The following is a 22,678-nucleotide window of genomic DNA, read 5'->3' as shown; positions in this document are numbered from 1 at the left end:
AGACCCCTCCCCATCACGGCGCTGGCTCTCACTCCCCTCTCTCGTGACGTCAGGCTCCTCTCGCGCGGCATGATGGGAGAATCCTAATGTTTTCCAACAGATGCTCCAAGAACAGCTTTCAGATTAAAGCTATTGCCAGAGCAAAGATTCTTCTTTTTTCCTTTCTTTCCCCGGGGGGTGGGGGGTGGGGTGGGGGGAGGGAGCGCCCCCAGAAATTCCTGGACATCACCCCCTGCCCCAAGCACGCAATAAACACTGACAAGAAAAAGTTTTTATTTCCTGGTTCAACTTTTTTTTTTCCTGGAATATAGACTGAAGAATGGGAATAAACACGAATAAATAACGGAGCGAGGCCGCGCGCGCCGGGATGCGCCTGGCTGCCGCCGCCAGGCTATTGTCTCACCGCCCTGAAGCCAGCCCTGGCCTCGTCCTCCCGCTCCTTCCCTTTCCCTGTCCTTTTCGATTTTCCTTTTTTAAAAAACGCCCCCTCCAGCCCCCTGGCCAGTGACCTTGGCCGCCTGGATGCTCTGATTGCACGCGGCTCCCTCCAACTTGCCCCAGCGCCGCCGGGCCCATGGCCGCGTCCGAGGACGAGAGCAGCTGCCTCGTGTCGCGGGGCCGCTCTCAGAGTGACCCCAGCGTCCTCACCGACTCCTCGGCCACCTCCTCCGCGGACGCCGGGGAGAACCCAGGTAATGGGCGGGCGGGGGCGGCAGGGCAGGCGGGGAAGGCCAGGGCAGGGGGCGCTGGGCGCACGTCTCCGGGCGCTGCTCCGCGTCGGGTCTGCGTTTGGGGAGCCGCGGCAGGACTCAGGCGCTCAGGCTCCCCGTAAGGCGGCGGAGACCCCTTTGTCCGAGGAGGAACCGGTTTTCCTGGTAGAGACCGGCGCTCCGCATCCGCCCTCCTTGAGGACTGGTGGGCTCTGCTGTCCTCTCCGAGGGGCTGCCTTCCTTTGGGTGCTGACCACCTGGGGGACCAGAGGCAGAACCGTGGCCAGCGCCGCCAGTGCCGGCTCCGAGCTCTGCCTCCCTCCCCCGGACCCCAGCTCCGGTGGCCCCGGCGGCCTGGCTGGGGCGTCCCCTCGCGGGCAGGGAGCGCTCGGTGCTGTCGCCGCGGAGGGGCTTCCGCGGGGCTCCCAAGTCGGCGGGGCCTGGCGCACCTGGGCGCGCCCACCCGCCTCCCGGGACAGGTGTGTTGGCGGAGCTGCCACGGGGAGATGAAGGGCGTGCGTGCGCCAGGACGGAGCCAGATTTCATTAAATAATATGGACTTCGTTCACTCCCCCACCCCCACAGCACCGTCGATTGTTTAGGTGATAAATCCGGTCACAAAGGCGCCCATAAGGCTTGATTGATTACTTTCCAGAGAGGAAGAAAGGCCTAATAAAGCTGAGGGGGGGGAGGGGGGGTGGGCTGTGCGCCTGTCACCATGGAGACGCAGGAAGCAAAGTGATCATTAAAACCTTTCTCCACCAGAAGGCAATTTTCACTTCACAGGGAGAAGTCTGAGCTTCTGAAATGTAGGGTTCAAAAAAAGAATCAAAGCTGGTGTTTTGGTATGGAGCCACAGGACTCCATTCGTATCCTAGGGAAGCAGGGTCCCTTCACACGTTCTGTTTTGACAATAAGTTGCTCTTACCTTCCTCTGATGACTCTTTCTCTCTGAAGGCACCAGACCCAGATGGGGACTTGATCACCTTAACTGGTGGGCATGCAGCTCCACAGGGCCCCTGGGGCTGGGGTGATCCAGCTTTGTGGGGAGATTCCTTCACTTTGCTGGAACACAGAGCAGCTTCGCTATTTAACTGCAAAGAAAGACCCGTTAGAGGCAGCTCTGGGGGCGCCAGGGCCCAAGCTGAAATTTTAAACAATAAACCCATACAAGGCTTGTAAGATTTCTTTGTTAGGACTGTTGACACTGTGTCATTTGGTCAAACTAAGGTACCAGCCTGAGGAAATCCCTGGCTTTTTGTTTTTGTTATCTGGGAGGGCAAGTTAATTTCCTTGGAGTTTCAGGCAGAGGCAGCTCTAAGCAGACCCTTAAGGCTTTAATTAATCCTTTTATTAGAAATCGGGGATTAAGCCTTCAGCACTCCATGATGGATTGGTTTTCTCTGTGCCGGAGACGCACATCCATGATTGTTCCAATTATGGGAGTTGAGTGGCTCCTCACGAGAGAAGCCAGCTCCTTTTGTCTCCCTGGCAGTGAGAGGACGCAAACTTGACATGGGAACTATGGAGGATCTAGCTTTTTGGCTGTCTGTGAGTTGATGCCTCCGTGGGTGGGAACACGGGGCTTGGCAGGTGACTCGTGCTGGTCCACTTGGGAGAGAGGCGAAAGGGCTTGGATGCCCGTGATGCAGTGATGGCGTGGGATGATGAAAGCCCAAGTTAGTCTCAGGTTCACATGCACAGAAGGGCGCCCAAAGAGCAGAGACCTGGGGTGGTCGTCTCTATGTACAGAATTCTGTGAGTGGTAGAACCTCACTGAAAAGGAAAAATGAATGAAGTATTTAAGAACTGTGTTAGACACCGGAGTTCCGGTGGAAAGAAATTCAGAATCTTCAGGTCGGAAGCAGCCTGGGAGCTTGAAGCGGGAAGGGTGGATTAGGGGAGCATTTTCTACAACTGCTTTGCTTGATTGGCTCGGCGTGTGCTTGCATACCTCTTTTGATGGGGAACTCACTTCTTTCTGAAGCAGTGCATGCTTCTGTTTGGGCAAACCCATTTAAACATTTGTTTTCAAATGGTTCAAAATGGTCTGCTCTCAGTCAGTCCTGATGGAATCATCTCCTGATGCACCTTGGCTTCCAGAGAAACTGGTGGTGTTGTCACACCCACCTGAGGCATTTCTTCACTAGGCTGTAGAGTCCAGGCCTTCCGTTCTCTTTCCCTGAAGAACCTCTCCCATTCGCCCACCTGCTGCTCTGAAGTGAGGCTGGTGAGCCGGCTGTGGAATGACCTGGTGCGCAGTCACCTGCCTCCATCTTTGGAAACAACAGTTTCTTTGTTTTTATAAAACAGCTCGTGAAGGCATTTGCCCTTTTCCCCTCCACAGTGCATTTTTGATGCATCAGCATTCTCATAACAGAAACTCAGAACATCACAGGAAAGTAAGCAGTGACACCCCTCTCCATCCCTCTCCAGATGTTATCTCTGTGATGAGCTCCATGGGGCATTTCCACCTTTTCCTGCATGTTTATATCTGCAGGTTCTTGGGAAAAGGCATTTAAGAGAACACAAGTGGTTTCACACCACATGGAAGGTTCTCCAGTTTGGATCTTGGAGGAGGTCTCACCATGTGGCAAGTGTATCTCCATCTCCTTTTCTTAATAACCATGTAGTATCCTGAATAATACGTTTTTCTCAGTTGAGCTATACGTGTGTTTCCATTTTTTACCCATTAGAAGCGATACAGCAGTGGTCATCCAAGCAAAGCCTCCTTGTACTCCCATGTGAATTTCCTTTAGGATGTGTCTAGGTCACAGGAGGCTCACATTTAAAATTTTTCTGAGATCACTTCCCCCTGGAAAATGGACCCATGATGCTTCTTCAGAATCTGAGCACATCCTTTCTCCAAAGCCTTCCCGATGCCTGGAGTGGTCCATCTGGTTTTCTCTCTCGTGAAGGGTGACAAGGAGTGTCTCATTGTGTTCATTTGTGGCTCTGTGATTGATGGCAAGTGTGAGCATCTTTTTGTGGCCTTATTTGTGTGTTAAATCTCTCTGTGACTGCATCTATGGCTATGGACTGCCTGGCAAGGGTGAAGGCCTTTCCTTGAGGACCGACCCTCATGCTCTTTCCACATCATTGCTCCACTCATGATTCTGTAGGCAGCTTTCCAGGGCTCCTGTCTGCAAATCCTCACTCTGTGCCCACAAGTATGGTCAGGATTTTCCCCACAACTTAAAATTTTAAAAAGGCAACTTGGCATCCCCATCGCCTTTCTTCCCTCTGAGTTCCTAGTCTTAAGGAATTCTATCAGCTCTCAGACTGCGGCTTTGGTCTTGTGCGGGCCTCCTACCAGTCTAGTCATGTGCCGCCCCCTCATCTGGCCCCCTTTGCTGCTCCTGGTCCCCTTCTCCCCACCACTCTCTCCTCCCTGGGTTTTCGCTGCATTGCCTTCTCTCTGCTCCCTGTTCGTCCCTCTATTCCTCTCCCTGCCCAACACACAGCGGTCCCTGCAGGGCATCCCTTGCTGTCCTTTCCCTCCACTCTCAGCTCTCTTTCTGGTTTCCAGAGAGCCGGACCCGAGACTAAATGAAGAGTTACCAGGGTCAGCTGTTTAGAATGTTTCCGTGGGGACTTGCAACTTGTCTTTTTCTGTGCAACCAGGTAGGGGACCTTTTGATCTCAACTGGGTTTCTCAGCACCACTGACGTTGGTAATGGGGTCCTTCTCTGCTACGGGGTGTCCTGTGCATTGTCAGATGTTTAGCAGCATCCCTGACCTCTGCCCTCAAGACGACAGTAGCAGCCCAGACCCTGGTTGTGACCATCGAAAATGTCTTCAGACCTGCCAGGTGTCCCCTGGGGGCAAAATCTCCCTGGAGGACTGCTGATGTAGCTATTTCATTCTCAAACCCTGCTGTGGATTAGAGTCACCTGGAAGTCACCTGTTCACCCCACCCCCTTTGTTTCCGGTTCAGCCTGTGGTGGATGCCGGTGAAGTGCATTCCTAACGAGTGACCCGGTCATGCTGATGGTACCGGTCAGGGGACCAGATCCAGGGACCCACTGAGTCTGGTCCTCCCTGAGCCACTGTCTCAGTCTCTGCTGACAACTTCTCTGTGTGTGTGTGTCTAAGTATGTGTCCAGTGGGTACTGCCTTGACCTGTCTGCCTCCTGAGCCCCAGACTGCTGTATCCTTCGACTCCCTGCTTTCCCAGGTCTTGATCTGATGTTACCTCCTCAGAGGGCCCTCTTTGTTCATCTGATAAGATTAAGTAGCTGCCCTGCCCACACTACCCAGTTCTCGTCCCAACTTGTTCACGATGTTCATCATTGCCTGGGACTTAGGTCTTATTCTCAGTGGACCATCCCCACTAGGCTGGGAGCCCATTGCCAACTGCTCACTGGAGGCCTTGGTAAGCATCTATGGGACCAGGCACAGTGTCTGAGTGAATGAGACCTGGGGCTGGCCAGGTGGCTGGATGGGCCCACTGTGGGCAAGCTGCTCAGGGGCAACTTGAGATGGCTGGAGGCTCAGTGTGGAGGGGGCAGGGGCCATGCCCCTCTGCAGGGACAGGTCCACCTCTGCTCATGGCCCAGAGAGGGTGAAACCCTCAGAGCATCCACCTGAGCTGCAGACAGACACACAGACACAGCCCCACCTCAGACTCTAGGCTTGGTGTTCCTTTGCTGTTTATGGGTGCCCCATGTGGGGTGGAGACAAGGGGTCTCAACCTGCTTTCTGCATGGCCTGGTTCTTCTGGGCTTCTTTCCTCAAATGCTGTCTTGCTCTGAAGTCCTGAGTTTTGGGGTTCTCCCTCTGGCCCCTTGCATAGCGTCTCCATGGCTTAATTAGCAATAGAACTCTGCAGTAATTACCTCGTCAGCTTCTTCTTTGGGGTTATTAAACATAAAAGTTGGGTACTTTAAAAAAATACAGAATTTAAAAGCAGAATTTTTCCTGGTTATGAAAACAACTGCACATTCCTCATAGGAAGTGATTGAAAGCTTTTGAAACTTCTGTTCCTCATCCCCTGCTCCGTTAACAGGGCACAGAAGGCAGTGACAAGGGACAGCTTTGTCCCTGGGACCTTCCCAGGTGCCAGGCATGGCTGTTTGGCAGAAGGTCAGACACAGTCAGGGTCCAGGGTTTATCCCCTACCCCCACCCCACCCCTTGTGGTCACTTCAGCCACTTTCCATCTCCTCACTTTTCACTCTTTGAAATGATCTCACTTATTTGACCCACTTGCTTATGCTCTGTCCCTCCTGCTAGGTAGCACTCTCCAATACCGTAGTCATTAGCTACTTACAGCAATTTACATCTAAATTAAATAAATCAACCTTAAAATTTCCTTTCCTCGGTCACACTTATCACACCTCAAGCATTCAGTTGCTACGTGTGGCTGGCAGCTGCCATGTTAGATAGCATGGATCTAGAATATTCTATTCTTGTGGGTGGCTCAGTCAACACTGCTCTGCAGTGGAAGACCCTGCGGGTAGGTCCTTATCCCTTGTTTCTTGGCTGTGCAGCCTGTGGCTGTTCCCCAGTGGTTGTCTGTTGACTGAACAGACAAGTCAGTGTGCAGACGGAATGAACATGGTCTGGGAAGCCTTGTGCTGGAGACCCTCAGCTGATCATCTCACATCCTTAAGGGGAGGACACCCAAGCAGAGGTCATTTCTTATCCGCACAAGATTCATTTATCTCAATTCAGTGAGCTCCTCCAGAGAGCCTACAATGTGCCATGGTTGGCTCTGGCTGGATGGGTCTCTTTGACAAAGAAAACAATGACATCCAAAGAGATTCTTTGGCTGGAGTTGGATGGAGTCCCAGATCTGGCTCTGCCACATACAAGCTGTGTGACCTTGGGCAAGTTGCTTCACCTCTCTGAATCTCCATTTCTTGTCTGTAACATTGTGGTCAGTATTGTCTGTTCCTCCAGGTGGGTGAGGATCACTGAGCTATTGTCTGTAACGGACACTGTCATTGGTTTCACAACTATGAAGGGGCAACAGTCTCCTTGAGACCATTCCATCCTCTGGGAATAAAGTTGGGAGGCAGTGGACCCTGTGATGAAGAGGTGGGGACAGCCTGTGGGTTGATCTGCAGCCCCTTCTCTAACTAGCTGATAATCTGGTAAATTTTCAGTGGCTGAAGTGAAAATATGCTTGTCAGCTCAGTGTTACACTGGGGCATCTTGCTTCCTTTTATTTAATCTTCCTCCAAACCCTTGAGGTAGGCTCAAAGGGCCAAATGGCCCTGGGGACATTTGTGTGGAGAGGAGTTAGAATCTAGGTGAGTTTCAAGCCTGGCCCATTTTGCATGCCCCACCCACTCTGCATGCCCCTCCCACTCTGCCCCAGTCACTCTAGGCCCTGCCCACCCATTACTGGCTTCAAAATGCATCTTTTTACAGGAAGGCCTTCTGTGCTTTGGGCTTCCCTGGTGGCTCAGATGGTTAAGAATCTGCCTGCAATGGGGGAGACTCGGGTTCGATCCCTGGGTTGGGAAAATCCCATGGAGAAGGGAATGGCTACCGACTCTGGTATTCTTGCCTGGAGAACCTCATGGACAGAGGAGCCTGGCGGGCTACAGTCCAAGAGGTCACAAAGAGTCAGACATGACTAAGCAACTAATACTTTCACTTCCTGTGCTTTAGATGAAGCAGATCCATGTGTTTATCCCATTTCTGTTTCAAGCAACTTGTGCCACAAATACATACAAATCTGTAGTCACATAAACACACAGGCACAGATACTTTCCTAGTTCATTTAACTAGAATGGCCACCAGGACAACATTTATTTACTCGAGGTCAGGCAAGGAGCTGAAAGAGAACCAGCCATGGGCAGAGTTGCTGAAGGTCTTGTCTTAATGGGCTGGGGTGAGTGTCCATGTGTGTTAAAGGAAGTCATTTGGGTGGGTTGCTTGGCAACATACCTTATCTCATAGCTGGGACATAAGTAGACTCTGGCATCAATTGGTCAGCTGTCAGAAAATGAATTTGCCAAGATCTGAGTAGAGAAAGTGGCAGCTGTGGCTACAGACTTAATAAATGTATTTATCACACATTGTTATGCAGTTGTTTTAAATGTAATAGTTTGTTAAAGTTGCCGTTGGTCTTAATACTCTTACTATTGAGTTGTATTGTCATTAGTTAATTTTTTGGTCCCATTACTTCTTGGAAGTTTATAGCCATGTGAAGAGAAAATTTTTGCCTTGCTGTAATCACTAGCTCAGGGGATTTAAATAAAGGCAGGAAGACCTGCCAAAAATGATCTTTCTGCTTCCCTTTGGCAGGAAAACTTTGTCTCGGCAATGTTAATTGTAGGGTGACTGCCTTTCTGCAGTCACATGGGGCAGGTGACTGCTGACCTTGGCTTGTTTGCTGGCAGGTCTTTTATGCAGAGCTCCCCTGCATCAGGGATGTCCCCATCTGAGCACTGCTCTGTAGGGTTCCCTCAGCCGCCCCCACCTTCTTCATTTTCCTGTTATCATCCAGGTAAATGGGGATGCACTTCCATGCAGAGTGGTAGGTTGCAGTCCTCCTTTAAATCAAATTTCTTTGCAAACAAAAGAAGATGGGCTTCAAATATTAATGAATTAGTTACGGTCATCCACTGAGGAGACACAGGTGTGGTGGAAATCGCTAAGATGTGGTGCGTTTCTGTGAAATGAGAGGTGTTCTTGTGTATTGTCATCTTGACCTGTGACTCTCCCATTCTTATTTATCTGCTGATGTAGGAAATGCCCCTGTGTGCATTTGGGTGTGTGTGGGGTGATGTAAAGAAGAATTGCTTGTCCTGGAATCTCACTCTCTGGCTGGGGGGGTGGGGGGTACAGTTCATACGGTGTTGACTTGTGAAATGACAGGACACATGCATAATAAATACCAGGCCTCCCAGATCTCTCCTCTTCTGTGTGGCATCCAGTGTGTCCTCTGTAAGGACAGCCTGCAGACCTTTGTGCTGCAAGCTGGGTGCTGTCTCCTCTGCTGTCTGCAGATTGGCAGGGTTGACCATTTAGGCTGGGCTCAGCTGGGTGGCTCTTCTTCACCTGTACCTCATCTTCCTTGGACCCAGCAATGTTGCCTCCTGGCTGGGGCTATGCATGGGCCCTCTTAGGCTTTGTGGTCCTCACTTCTGCCTGATTCTGTTAGAGTGGGAACATGCCCAGTTTAAGGTCAAGGGGAGGGAATACAGTCCACTGGTTGATGGGAGGGGCTTGGTCGCATTCATGCTGGGATTTCCTGCAGCCTCTATTCTCCCATGGTTGGGCCTTGGCCTTGGGAAACCAGCAGACAAGGTATTGAGGGGAGCTGGCAGATGTGTGGACTCTTTGATGTCACCTGGGTCTGTGTGACTTTGACAGTCCCACCTAACATCTCTGAGCCTTGTTTCCCCACTGTAAAGGGTCTCTGCATGGACATTTGGTGGTGAGGATTCAACGGGTTGGTTTCTCTAAAGCATTTAGCAGAGTGCCTGGAATACAGGGAGACTGGGTCATGATGAGCTGGTGTTTATCCCCACCTGTCATTATGGAGACATTAACACCAGAGGCCGCTTGGAGGCCCTTGAACGTTTTTGTTGGTAACAGCGGAAATCCCTGATTCTGTGCAGTTCTGAGGCTCCCCCATGGTGCCTTTCGATGTTGAAACAAGGGTCCCTTCTGGCCTAAGGTCACTGTTGCTGAGCGATATCAGGTAGCTCTGTAGGATTCCCCGACCCTCCCTCCTGCATGGCCCTGGAGCTGGTTCCAGGGGTTGCTAGTGTGTGCTGGGGGCTCCTCTGGGGGGATTGTGCCAATCTTCCTAATTAGGGAGCTGGTCCAGGGGAGCCAGAATGCAGGACTAGTTTAACTGGCCCAAGTCAAAGGTCAGGGTCAAAGGCTGAGTCACACCCTCACAGACATGAGGTTGCAATGTGCTTAGCTGACTCCAGACTCCTTGAGGTTGGCTTTGGGCTCAGGAAGGAGGGCATGTGGATAGTGGAGGCAACAGCAGCTTATGTTTCAATTTCTGTGCTTTTTTTCCCCTAATTTTTGCAGCTAGAAGCCTCTGCCTTAATAGGCACTAATGCAGGATTTAGGGATATTTTATTATTTATCTCATCCTTTCAGAGGGAAGGGTGAATAAGGGGGGGGGGTGGGCATCTAATAACATACTACATGGAACAAACCAAGCGCTGCTTCTTGCCTGCATTCTCCTGGGCAGGCACTCTGGGTGAGGGACACAGGGGCCAAACCCTGTTTGTCTTCCCCTTGAATCTCATGGAACTTGTCTCTTCCTCAAGACCCTTATTGCAAACAGCATTGGCATTTTAATGTGATTACTTTCCTCTGGTATTTTTCAAACTCTTTTTGGGAAACATATTTGCATCTTTTTACTTTAAAGATAGGTCTTGTCCACTCTTGTGTCTTTGGCTCCAAAAGCCTAAGTGTGAGTGTCTTGCTCATAGAAGGTGCACAAGAAACCACTTTTACTGTAAAAACATGGTAATGACACCCAGCAGCCCTTTCTTATTCCTAGTCTCATGTACCCATAAGGAAAAGTAAAACTGAGGGGAAAAGATCCCCAGAAACGCAACAGCAAAGCATGATGAGCAGCTTAAATGGTCTTGCCCTGTTGGAAATTCCTGGAGCTGATCAACGGGCAGAGGGGACAGTAGCTCAGAGGACAACTTATCAGTAATACGCCAGGCTAAAATAGGCCTACAGATTTGTTAATAATTGGTCTCTGTGTGGTTTTTAAAATTAACTAATAACGGTTTACTCCAGGAGGATATTAGCACAGAGCAGCTGTCCGCTCATAGGAAACAGAGATTCTAATCACTGGTGTGTTGGTTTGTTTCCTTTTTCTGTTTCCTTTTTCTGACCTGGACAAAGCTGACTGTTGCATCTCACTTGCTGAGCTCTTCGGGCAGGAGGCTGTGAGGGCCCAGTTAACATTGCCCAGGGTGACCTCCCGGGAGCCAGTGCAGGTTGGAGGGAGAGTGTGAGCCAAGAGATACAGGATGATACCCACAGCTCATGGCAAGGGAGATTCCTCCCTACTTCCCACCCACCAAATCAAGGGCCTTCTGTTAGGCCACGGAGAGCAGAAATGCCGCCCACCCTGTGGGCTGTCTAGTGGGGGTGGGCTCAGATGCTAGTCGTGGGGAAGTGGGGAGGGCTGCTCTGGGCCTGGCAGGCTGGGGTTGTTTGAGAGAAGGTGTTCAGGGGCAGTGAATTGAGACCCAAAAGATAGTTTGAGTCCACCAGGCCGAATGAGCAGGAAGAGTGTGCCGGGCAGACAGAACAGCTGGGAAGAGGCCAGGAGGCAGGAGGGAGCTTCTGGAGTGTCATGGGCTGGAGTCAGCTAGTGGCTGGAGGAGGATGGAGGGTGGATGAATGAGTCGTGGCATGCATGTGTACACATTTGTGTGTGTCCTGCTGTAACTTATCCTCATTTGTCAAAGCCACAGGTGGTCCTGGACACGGTCAGTGGCACGGCCCTTGTCCCTCCTGCAGGCAGCTGGAGCCATGGTGCCCGGGGCCTCGGAGCTGGCCTTGCAGTCAGTCTGGAACCCTGACTCAGGTCCCTCTAGCAGGCATCACCTCACTTTCCTCCTTAGTAGACTGTGGGTGGTTGTGAGGCTGGGTGAGGTATTTGACCGCAGCCCAGCGCCTGCAGCTGAGTGTCAGGTAACTGTATTTCCTGCCCCCAGGTGCATGGTCCATGAATTCAGCTCATAGAGCAGAAAGCTCAGCCTGGGGGAACAATACTCTCCTCCCTTCTCCTGGGTCACGCTGGGCAGTGGATCTGGCGAGGAGGTCACCTTGACCTGCCTGCAGAGGGGGATTCTCCACAGTTGCTAGGAGACCTTGACCTGGTGTAGTTAACCATCTCACCACACACAGAAGGGCTTCTCATGTTTCTAGCCCCTCCAGCTCCAAGAGTCAGAGATGTCCCATGAGCTGTGCCGGGCGCCAGTCTGACAGGAAGGAAGGTGGCCAGGCAGCCAGGGTCCTCTCCCTGGCCAGGCTCTGGTTATTCCTGGTGCCCCCAGAAGAGACATATCCCTCCTGGAAGCCATGAGCTGCCCTCTGGAGAAGTCCAAGCTTATCTTATTGGAAGCTGAGTGACCTCTGCTGGGCACACCGATGGCTTGTATAGGACTCAGAACTTGAATTCCAGGGGTGGAGGCGGTGGGGGTCAGAGGGAGGTTGCGAGGTTATATTGCAGGGCTTCCCATCCTGACTCTGTGTGATCTCAGGCGAGTCTCTTGCCCACTCTGTGCCTCCGCTATTCAGTTTGTTTCTACAGGTGGCCACATTGTTCCCTCCGACCCCACTGCCCTTGTGCAGTGTGACTTTGTCACCCCTCCTATTGGGGGTGGGGGAGACTGTCTCCTGCCCCCTTGTGTCCATGTATTACACTTGCTCATAGTGTAGGGAAAGTGACACAGTGTGGCTTCTGGACCCAGGACTTGGATGCCCAGCGGCCTCTGTTTGGCCCTCTCACCTGCCACCAGTCTGGATCGTCCTGCTGGGGAAAACTGGGTGCCCCAGCTGATGGTTCTTGAGAGGGGAGCCTTCCAGGTGTCTCCAGCTTGGCTGGCACCACGTCCAGCAGAGGGGCCCTGCCCAAGCAAGTGGATGATGTAATGGTTATTATTCAGGGCCACTGAGCAGTGGAGTGGTTTGTTACGTCTCGTAAGTAACTGGTACCCACTCTGACCAGTACGTGTGAAGAGGCCAGAGCCACTTCTTGCCCTGAGTTACACAATGATCCTCTGTTCCGAGCTGCTGGGCAGGTGCTGAGTTTTAAGTGAGGTTTTTCTGTGCCTGGCGGGCTCTGACTCTGCACTGAATTTGGAGCAGGTTCCCGTTACATCTGTGGCCATGTACCCCTGTATTGTGGTGGTGGATGTGGAGGTTTCTTCCTGACAGCCAGGGTCTGGGAGATCCTGGGCTTGTTCTATGCTGGGGCTGGCTAGCCCCTCTGGGGGCACTGGGGCTGGGCTGGATTTGAAGGGCATTCAACCCAGGAGTTCTGAGCCAGGAGTAGTCTTCACGACTCCCTCTGGGGAGCTTAAAAATGAAGTTAGTCTAAAACTTTCTCCCTGGACTTTGTGATTGCCAGGCATTAACGAGTATTTATTGGGCACCTACTGTACACACCAATGCATACACCAATGCTGTATGCCTGTCATTGTTTGGGGGGCTAGGAAGGTCACAGTAAGGACTATGATGTCCTTCCCTTCCAAAGGTGAATAGTCTCCTGGGACAAGGGGAAGTAGTTAAGAAAGAAATAGGTGTGTGATGAAATAGTGCCCGCAGTCAGACTGGAGGAAGGAGAGTGGTTGGGAGGGGTTAGAGGGACTCTAAGCAAGGGCATCTGTAGAGACACGAGGTGGAAAGGAGAGAATTAGTCATGTAGAGACCTTGGAGAGTAGCCTTCTAGGCAGAGGGAGCAGCAGGTGCTGTCTGTCTTTCTGTCTAATGTTCATCACCTATCTGTCAGTCTATCATGTGCCCGTTTGTCCATGCATCACTTGCTTACCTCCAGCCCCTCTTTGGCATTCCTGCACAGAGTCTAGGCCCTGCTTTAATGCCCCCAGTGATAGAGAAATCTCCCCTCCCCCACCCTGAGTTTCCAACTCCTCCGGGACCACTTCCTGGACAGTGCCTCGCTCCTGTTTCCTCCCCCAAGGGTTTATTTACACTCTCCACTTGCCAGGAGAGGCACTTAGGAGTTTGGAGCTGTGCATGCTCCCAGGCCCCCAGTGCGAGGGGGGCAGGGGGAAGAATGGGGCCAGTCACTGGGGAGCAGGGGGAGACACCCCATCTCAGCTGCAACTTCCCTGCTCTTGGCTCCTAGGCAAGGGCCTCTTTGTGCTCCTCCAGGACAAGGCTTGCCATTGAGACAGGCCAGGGGATGCTGTGCCTCAGCGGAGGATGGCTGGAAGCTAGAATTAGGCATTTCACAGGGAGCAAGCCCCACAACATCTCCCAGTGGGCTTCCAAGAGCCTGGACGAGTCCTTGGCCAAGGGGCTGCGGCTTGAGCAGGCTCCTCTCACTGGGACGAAAGCCCAACACTGAGCATTGAAAATGTGGGAGAATTGTTCTTTTTCTCCTGGCTCCTAGTGGGCCTCCAACCCTGTTCAGGGGTGCAAAAGTGTCCTGGAAGGTTCCCCACAACTCATATTCAGAGGGGCCAAAAGAGGCTGGCTTTGAGAAAGACTGATGGGCTGTGAGTAAGACAAAGGAGAGTGGGAGCCACACGGAAGCAGTGAGACTTTTTACATTTTTGTGTATTTCCTTTGTTATTATTTTGAAATACTTTTAGGGACTTCCCTGGTGGTCCAGTGGTTAAGAACCATCCTACAATGCAGGGGATGTGGGTTCCATCCCTAGCTAGGAAACTAAGATCCCACAAGCCAAGGAGCAGCTTAGTCTATCTAGGCACCACAGCTAGAGAGTCTGTGTGCTGCAATGGAAGACCCACACGACGCAGCTGAGATCCTGTGTGCCACACGTGGCTGAATAAATACTCTAAAAAATAAATACTTTTAAACTCACATGGAACTTGCAAAAAAGTAGTACTTAGAATTCCGCCAGCTTCTCTGGATGGTGACCCCTGACCTGGCACAGGACGCTAGTGGACGCAGGGCACAGCACTGTCACTAAACCAGGGGCCACAGCGAATGTCACCAGACTGTACATGCACCTTCTTTGGTGTGAGTTGCAGGACACTCTATTACACTTATAGAATCACCACGATCAGGTGAGGAGACTCGACTCTTAGATAAAAGCCCTTTGGCCCTTTGGTCAGGGGTGTTGGTGCCCAGGCAGCAGGTGGTGGGCCCTTCCCTCTCGGCTCCTGAATCCACGTTGTGCTCCCTTCATGCCTCTGGGTGGGGAGCCACCTCTTCTGGACCCTCCAGGCCCCACTTCCTTGGTTCCCAGTGAGGCTCAGCAACCCTGCCCCTTCTGCACATTTGAAAGGCCGTGCCTTGGGGAGGCTGCTTTTCCTCTATCCCCACCCTCTTAGGGGCTGCCATGGTTTCCTGGGACAGTCCTAACAAAGAGCTGCAGACTGGGTGACCTCAGGAAGGGAAATGGATCCCTCCTGGTTCTGGAGGCCAGAAGACCCAGCTCCAGGTGTCGGCAGGGAGCATTCCTTCTGAGGCTGTGGTTCATTCCAGGCCTCTCCCTGCCAGCGTGCAGACAGCTGTCTCCTCCCTGGGTCTTCACATCTCCTTCCCTCTGTGCTTGTGGCTCAGCGTCAGCTGTAATGCATCAGGCCCACCTGAATGGCCGCATTTTATCTCATCACCCCTGTAAAGACCCTCTCTCCAAATAAGGTCACATTCTTAGAAACTAGTGGTTAGGACTCCAGCTTGTGAATTGCATGGAATTTTAGGGACACAGTCCCAATATCACAGTGGCCCTCCCTCCCATCCCAGAGGGCAATGGCAGCCCACCTTCTTGAACCATCCCCTCCTATTAGGCCCCCTTGCCCCACCCCACATGCCTCTCAGGTCTCTGTTCCCCCTCCTTCTCCCTTGGATTCAGACAAAAGGTTCCTCACCTTGGCAACAGTGACTTGTGAGCCTTGCTACCGCCTGTGCCACCAGGGTCTGCTTCCTAGCATGTCGTCCCCCTCAAAGCTGAGCCAGTCAGCCTTCAGCTGCAAGTAACAAACATCCCAATTCTACTTGGCTTACCCTAGGGAGGTGGGGGGACAGTGGGAAATAAGCCTGGCCTCCTGTTTCCTGATTTCAGCCATGTCACTGGAATCTCTTTCTCTCCCTCTCTCCTCTCTGCCCTTCCCCGTGTTGGACTCCTTCTTAGGCAGGCTGTCTTCATAGGCTGGCTCTTGGCAGTTCCACACTCATAATCTTCCAGCTCAACAATCTCAGCAAAAAGCAAGTTCTCCAGAAAGGCAAATAAATTTCTTGGGGTTGATGCTGATTCAGCGTGCCTCAGTCCTGTGTCCAGCCTTGACCAATCACTGGTTGGGGAGTGAGGATGGAGGAAGCTCATTGGCCAGCTGGGTAACACACCTGCCTGAGCACCTACAGTGGGTCAGCTTCACCGAAGCCTGAGGACTGAGATGGGGAGGGTGGAACCCAGGGGGAAGCTGCATGTGGCCAGATACAGGGAGAGTGGGGACGGGGGTAACTGTCCTGGCCACTCAGTGGAGCAGAGGGTGAGCTTTCGAGGGCAGGTGTCCAGCCTTTGTTCCTGGGTGATTCTCAGCTGTGTTTGTTGCAGCTTTCGTGCCATCAGCCCACTTTCATCTTCAGAGCATCTCCACTTTGGACCCTGGGTGTGCTTCCATCCCTGGCCCCCTCTCTTCCATTCTCTCTCTCAGAGCCTGTGAGCATTCTGTCCTAACATCCTGTTCTTCCATTAAATACTTTTTTTTTGCTTTTATAATTTGTCCATGCTCCTAGAGATTATTTGTTTACCATTTCCCTCTCCCCCTGCTACCCCTCCGATTATGAGCTCCAGGGAGGAAGAGAGCACATCTGTGTTGTTCAGCTGCAGCGACCAGCACCTAGGACAGCGATGAGCTGCTTTTCAAATAGCTGTGTTGCCTGGGACAAGTTACCTAACCTCTTTCTGGTCTTGGGTTTCTGTCGATCATGGGTCTCACTTCACAGGTTTGTTGTGATAATTTCATGAGACAGCCTATGGAAAAGCATGTAGGGTTTGGCACTTAGGAAGAGCTGAACAAATAGATCCTGTTACAATACATCCTGTGGTTCTTGTGGCTGGCAATGGGACGTGGTGATTAAACTGCCTGGGTTCTAGTGCAGCTTCTACCGCTTACTAGTTGGGTAACCTTATGCAAGTTCATCAACTTCTCTGTTCCTCAGTTTCCTCATCTGTAAAATGAGAGTAGCGGTTACACTAACCTACAGGAATTATTTATTAGCAGAGCACCTGTGACCTTGCCGACTTCCCTGGTGACTCAGACGGTACAGCGTCTGCCTACAATGCGGGAGACCCAAGTTCAATCCCTGGGTCAGGAAGATCTCCTGGAGAAAGAAATAGCAATCCACTCCAGTACTCTCACGTGGAAAATCCCATGGACAGAGGAGCCTGGTAGGCTACAGTCCATGGGGTCGCAAAGAGTCGGATGCGACTGAGCGACTTCACTTTCACTTTCACTTTTGTGGCCTTGCCTGGCTAGGTGAGCCTACAGAAGCGGTAGGTGCTGTTCTTGTCATTGATGTCTGTTAACTTTCATGTTGCAACTCACATGGCGCTTCTCTGGAGCTAACTGCTTAGAAGCAAGGTTATAGCATCTTGTAAGAAATGAACAAAGTCCTTAGGATCTGGGTTCTGTTTCTACGTCATGTTACTCTGCTTTACTGCTCAGTGGCTCAGTTGTGTCTGACGCTTTGTGACCCCACGGGCTGTAGCCCGCCAGGCTCCTCTGTCCATGGAATTTTCCAGGCAAGAATACTGAGTGGGTTGCCATTTCCTATTCTGGGGGATCTTCCTGACCCAGGGATCGAGCCCTTATCTCTTGCATCTCCTGCATTGGCAGGCCGATTCTTTAGCACTGCACCACCTGGGAAGCTTTAGTATTAATCCCTAAACATCTACTGTCACTCTCCCTGTCTTCCTTTTCCCCAGGTCACGTTACTGTGCTGTATCATTCTCCGTGAGCGATGAAATGAGTTCTCCATGTTTACCTTTTGCGCACATGTCCCGCCTCTGTAGTCTTTGCTAAGAGAGGTCCCATGGGCATGAAAGCTACATGTCTGTTACCAGTGGATCCCGAGGGTCTAGGCTGCTGCCAGACGCTGCACAGGGGCACCGTCTAAGGGAACCTTCTGTTTCATGTCAGAAAATGGAGCAGAATAAATACAATTGTCTCTCTGGATTCAGAGATTAGCTCTTATGATTCTGTGTTAGTTATTCAAAACATGAAAAGAAGAAGAAAACCCGGTTCCATGGTTGTCCTCAGAACAGTCCCGGTAGGTGACACTGAACAAGCCTCCTGCTCGTTAGGACAGCCACTGTGGATTTGAGTTCTGACGCCCATGACTGATGGAGAGTCGTCGGGGGGATGCACCCCAGCTCCCAGTGACAGTGATGATAAATGACACCCACAGGAGTAGCTGTAGACCAAGACTTCCCTGCAGCCGAAGGAAGAAACACTTGGGCAGAATTAAGAACACTGGGCGGTGGTTTAAATCCCAGGCCACCGTGGGGAGGTTTCGATGTTCACCGGGTTCCCAACCAGCCCGTTAGCGGATGAGGACCGATTTTTGTGGGTAGAAATTTCATTTCAGTCCCGGATCTAGTTGTGAGTGAAGCTGGTGCACCCCTGTGTGTCTCAGTGAATCACTTATAATCCCTTTAATGCTTCTGCTGGTTGGACATGGGATTCCATCACTTACAACCAAGAGCTCCAATTGTCGCAGGCACTTAGAGGGTAGAAGTGGTTTTGTCCAGGTCACAAGACTAATGGAAATGCTGGGGCCAAAATCCAAAGACCCTCCTGCTTCCCCTGCTTTATGCTCTCCATCCTTCTCCCACGCACCTGCCCAGCCCCAGGGAGATGCCAGAGCATGACCCTTCTTCCCCATCAGTCTTTGGGGTGCCTGCCTAGCTGGAGATCCCTGAGGGTGTTGAAAAAAGAAGTGTCCTTGGAGGACTGTGGGAATTCATGGGGGCCTGAGAAGAGGCAACTGTCAGGCCTCTGCTCCTGGGAGGACCTGTCTGACTCCCATGACTTAAGTGATGCTGGGGGTTCAGGTTTTTTTCATGGATGTGGGGCTTTGCTTGGACACTTTTATGTTGCCTGGTCTTGTGTGTCATGGAGGGCTCTGTAAGTCACTGAAGGGATATTCTCAGGAGTTGCTAATGTCATATTTAATTTCAATAATGAGATACCCCTGCTCACTATTTATTACCCACTGTGGCTTTTGACTCTGGTTCCTTGAGTGGCTTAAGAGTTCGAGGTTAATGGATCGCACGATTAATTATTTAGAACGTGGAGACAGGAGGCTCTTACAAAACCAAGACTTTGTAATAGATTAATTAATAGGTTCCTAACTTAATTATCATTTTGAATTTTGCAAAGAGTACTTTCTCCAAAACTACTCAGCTGTAGAAAGTTATTGGGAAACATCTGATTTTTACTCATTTCTTTGCAAAATTTAAATATTAATATTCTTATTTTTCCAAAGCCATTCAGTTCACAGCTTTTGGTCTTCTTTTTATTGCTTGTGAAATACATAGAGTGGATTCAGACTTTTTGAAGCCCATGGAAGTGGTTGCAACACAAGGCAGTATTTCAATGTCCTGGAGGCTAGAAATTCCATGGTGAAGTTTCCTTTCATTCTCATGGGACTGTGGGTGGTTTCAAGTGCAGCCTTTAGGGTCAGGGTGACCTGGGTGTGGATCCCAGCCCCTCCACGTGGGTTGGTTACTAGACCTGTCTGCTTCAGTTTCCTCCTTTGTACAATGGGGATACTGGCAGTCTTAATCTACTCGGATCATGTGTGTGTTAGTCGCTCAGTCGTGTCTGACTCTGCAACCCCATGGACTGTAGCCCGCGGGGCTCCTCTTTCCATGGAATTTTCCCAGGCAAGAATACTGGAGTGGGTAGCCCTTCCCTTCTCCAGGGCATCTTCTTTACCCAGGGATTGAACCCAGGTCTCCCGCTTTGCAGATTCTTTACCATCTGAGCCACCAGGGAAACGTAGTGAACAAATTAAAACAAATTAAGGCATAAATTTAAAGATGTAGTTACAGAATTTCCAGTGGTACCTAACATGGGATAACAGGCTGTTGGCTATTACTGATGATGATAAATACTAATGTTCACTACAACAAGCATTGGCAGACTGTGACCAGGGAGCCCACCTCCTGTGTTTGTAAATAAAGTTTTATTGGCACACAGACGTGCTCATTCATCCACATATGGCCTGTGGCTGCTTACACACTTCAATAGCAGAGTTGAGTAGTTGCCCGGAAATGTCTGGCTCACAAAGTCTAAAATATTGCCTCTCTGGCCCTTCATAGAACTTGTTTGCTGCCTCCTGCACTAGAGACATCATTCATGCTTTTGCCCTTTCTGGTAACACTTGAGAGGTGTCCTCACAGATCAGCAGCAGCAGCTCTCTGTATTTGTGCTATGCTTTCTAGTATGGCAGCCACTGGCCACCGGTGGCTGCTGAATGCCTGAAATGAGGCCAGTGCCTATGGAATGGAATTTTACATTTTCTTTAGCTTGAATTAATTTGGATTTATTAGTCAAAGCTATGGCTTTTCCAGCAGTCATGTATGGATGTGAGAGTTGCACCATAAAGAAGACTGAGCCTCAAAGAATTGATGCTTTTGAACTGTGATGCTGGAGGAGACTCTTGAGAGTTCCTTGGACAGCAAGGAGATCAAACCAGTCAATCCTAAAGGAAATCAATCCTGAATATTCATTGGAAGGACTGATGCTGAAGCTGAAGCTTCAATACTTTGGTTACCTGATGTGAAGAGCTGACACATTGGAAAAGACCCTGATGCTGGGAAAGCTTAGGGCCGGAGGGAAAGGGGGTGACAGAGGATGAGATGACTGGATGGCGTCACTGACTCAATGGACATGAGTTTAAGCAAACTCTGGGAGACAGTGAAGGACAGGGAAGCCTGGCATGCTGCAGTCCTTGGGGTTGCAGAGTCAGACATGAAGGAGTGACTAAACAGCAAGAGAAAAATGCAATGTGCACCCAGCTGCATATTGTTTGCCCTAGTATTGCTGAAGGCAGGGGTGGGGTAGAGAGGGCAAGTCAAATGATGGAAAGAAACAGAAAATATGAATGGCCAGACTGATGAGTGCCTCCAACCAACAGAAGGCACCAAGAGGGGACATGTGCTTGGTTTCTAGGGAGATCACCTGGATGGCTGTGGTGGTTTTGCAGTTGTAAACTTTCACCTTGCCCCTTCGAGGAATGCAGTACAACTATAGAACAGGGGTGTTGCAAATGTAACAAACTATAAGAATACTGAAAAATATACCTGTCATGCGAAAGGACCATGAATGTGTCTTTGGAGAGAAGGAGCTCAGCTTATAAGTTACCAAAAATGGACCAGCATTGTAGGGACACATAACTGAGCATACAGTATTATTCTTATGCCTCTCTTCCCTCTCCCTGCCCACCTCCACCCCTTTCCTCCCCTCTCTGTCTGTTTTTCTGTGTCTCTATGTTTTTCTCTTCCCTTGGTAGAGAGAGATGGATAAATAGATTTATGGATATGTGTGGATCCAGCACGTATGTATATAACATTTAGTTATCTTGTCAAGGATATCTCAGAATTTTCAGGGAGCAGTTAACTCTGACTTGGTGGTTTTCAGTGTCTGTTTATGTACAGATAAATTATACAGCGATGATGCCCTAGTTCTGGTTTATTTATTACTCCTCTGTTAGTCTGTGTAAAGTCAATTAGGCTTCTCAGAGCCCCAGCCTTCCCATGAAAATCAGGTCCCGTCACTTAGAAAACCTGATGACGAGTGGCTGTTCTAGTCTCACAGAGAATGTGGACAGCTTCCCTTGTGACCGACTCCCTGGTTGTCTGGATGACCTTGTCCTGCTGAAGTCTGGACGTAGAGTAGATTGCCTCTCTACAAACTAGATTATGGAAAGAAGAGGTCAGAATTACATAGAAAAGGGGACTCAGACTTGTGGACAAGCTTGCCAACGCCCATTCTACTTTCTTTGGCGTCCTTGATTTGGATGAGTGTTGGGTTATTTCACCATTTTTTAAAAATTAAAAAAAAATTTTTTGGCTGTGCAACACAGCATGTGGGGTCTTTTTTCCTTGACCAGGGATCAAACCTGCAACCCCTTGTACTGGAAGCATGAAGTCTTAACCACAAGACTGGCAGGGTAGGCCCTTCACTATTTGGTTATTTGCTTGTTTGTCTAATGCCCCTTTATTTTGCTTTTCTTTTTAGGCTTTTTTTTTTTTTTTTAAGAAATACTCATTATTGAAAATTCAGAAAACACAAAAATAGTGTGAAAAAAATAAGAACCCTTCACAAACTCTCCACCACCATCCAGATATAACTGTTAGGACTACTTTTAATGTTTCCTTCCAGACATTTTTTTGTGTAAAAATACTTGACATAGGATAGTTTTACTGTATTGTGATCTTTCAGTCTCTCCTTTATTAAATTAGGCTTGCCTGGTGGCTCAGATTGTAAAGAATTTGCCTGCAGTGCAAGAGACCCAGGTTTGATTCCTGGGTTGGGAAGATCCCCTGGAGAAGGGCATGGTAACCCACTCCAGTATTCTTGCCTGGAGAATCCCATGGACAGAGGAGCCTGGCGGGCTACAGTCCATGGTGTTGCAGAGTCGGACACCACTGAGCAACTACCACTTTATTAAATTAATGTGTCATAGCACTGCATTGTGTCTCTCTGTAAACTTGAAACCATGGTCTCTGATGGTCTCCTAACATCCCAGGAGACAAACTTGCCAAAATGTATTGATCGCCCATTTGCCTTTCATGGGAAACTTAGTCTGGCTTGAGTCTTCCGTTTATTTTTTGTTTCTTGCTGTAATAAAGACCTCTGTATTGGACTTCAGACTACATATCTTTTGTGGGTATCTTTGATGATTTCTTTAGGAGAAATTTCTGGAAATAAGATTCCTGAGTGCAGGGGAGGAAAGCTAGCATGTAGATACAGTGTACCAGCATGTTCTCCAGCTGAAGGTGGAGTATTCATGGAGAGAAAGCAATCCTATTGAAGCAGATAGCATTAAGTGGCTTAATTCTGCTCCTGAAAGCTGGAGTTCAGAGCGGGTGTAAATACATAGCCCCACACCCAGCATGCAGCAGACACTCGATGAATGCCTTTCACACACACACACTATTATTTCAAGCATCTTGATTTAATGTGATCCAACCAGTTTGGTTAAGTTTTGCCCATATTTTGAGCAGTTCTGCACAAATCTGTGTCCTTACTCCAAGAAGAGAACAAATATTTGCCTCAATCTTCATGGGAT

At 50.1% G+C, this 22,678-nt stretch overlaps 1 protein-coding gene across 1 annotated transcript in view; it reads left to right on the top strand.

Annotated features, from left to right (window-relative positions):
* Positions 1 to 574: 574 nt before the first annotated feature.
* PHACTR3 (phosphatase and actin regulator 3) overlaps positions 575 to 22,678 on the top strand; it is a 187,289-nt gene continuing 165,185 nt past the window's right edge. Inside the window, exon 1 of the mRNA XM_068986792.1 lies at positions 575 to 692. Coding sequence (XP_068842893.1) covers positions 575 to 692 — 118 coding nt within the window. The remainder of the gene's footprint in view (positions 693 to 22,678) is intronic.

Source organism: Capricornis sumatraensis, chromosome 15 (genome assembly GCF_032405125.1).
Source record: "Capricornis sumatraensis isolate serow.1 chromosome 15, serow.2, whole genome shotgun sequence".
NCBI lineage: Eukaryota > Metazoa > Chordata > Mammalia > Artiodactyla > Bovidae > Capricornis > Capricornis sumatraensis.
This window is presented reverse-complemented; position numbering and strand designations above follow the sequence as displayed.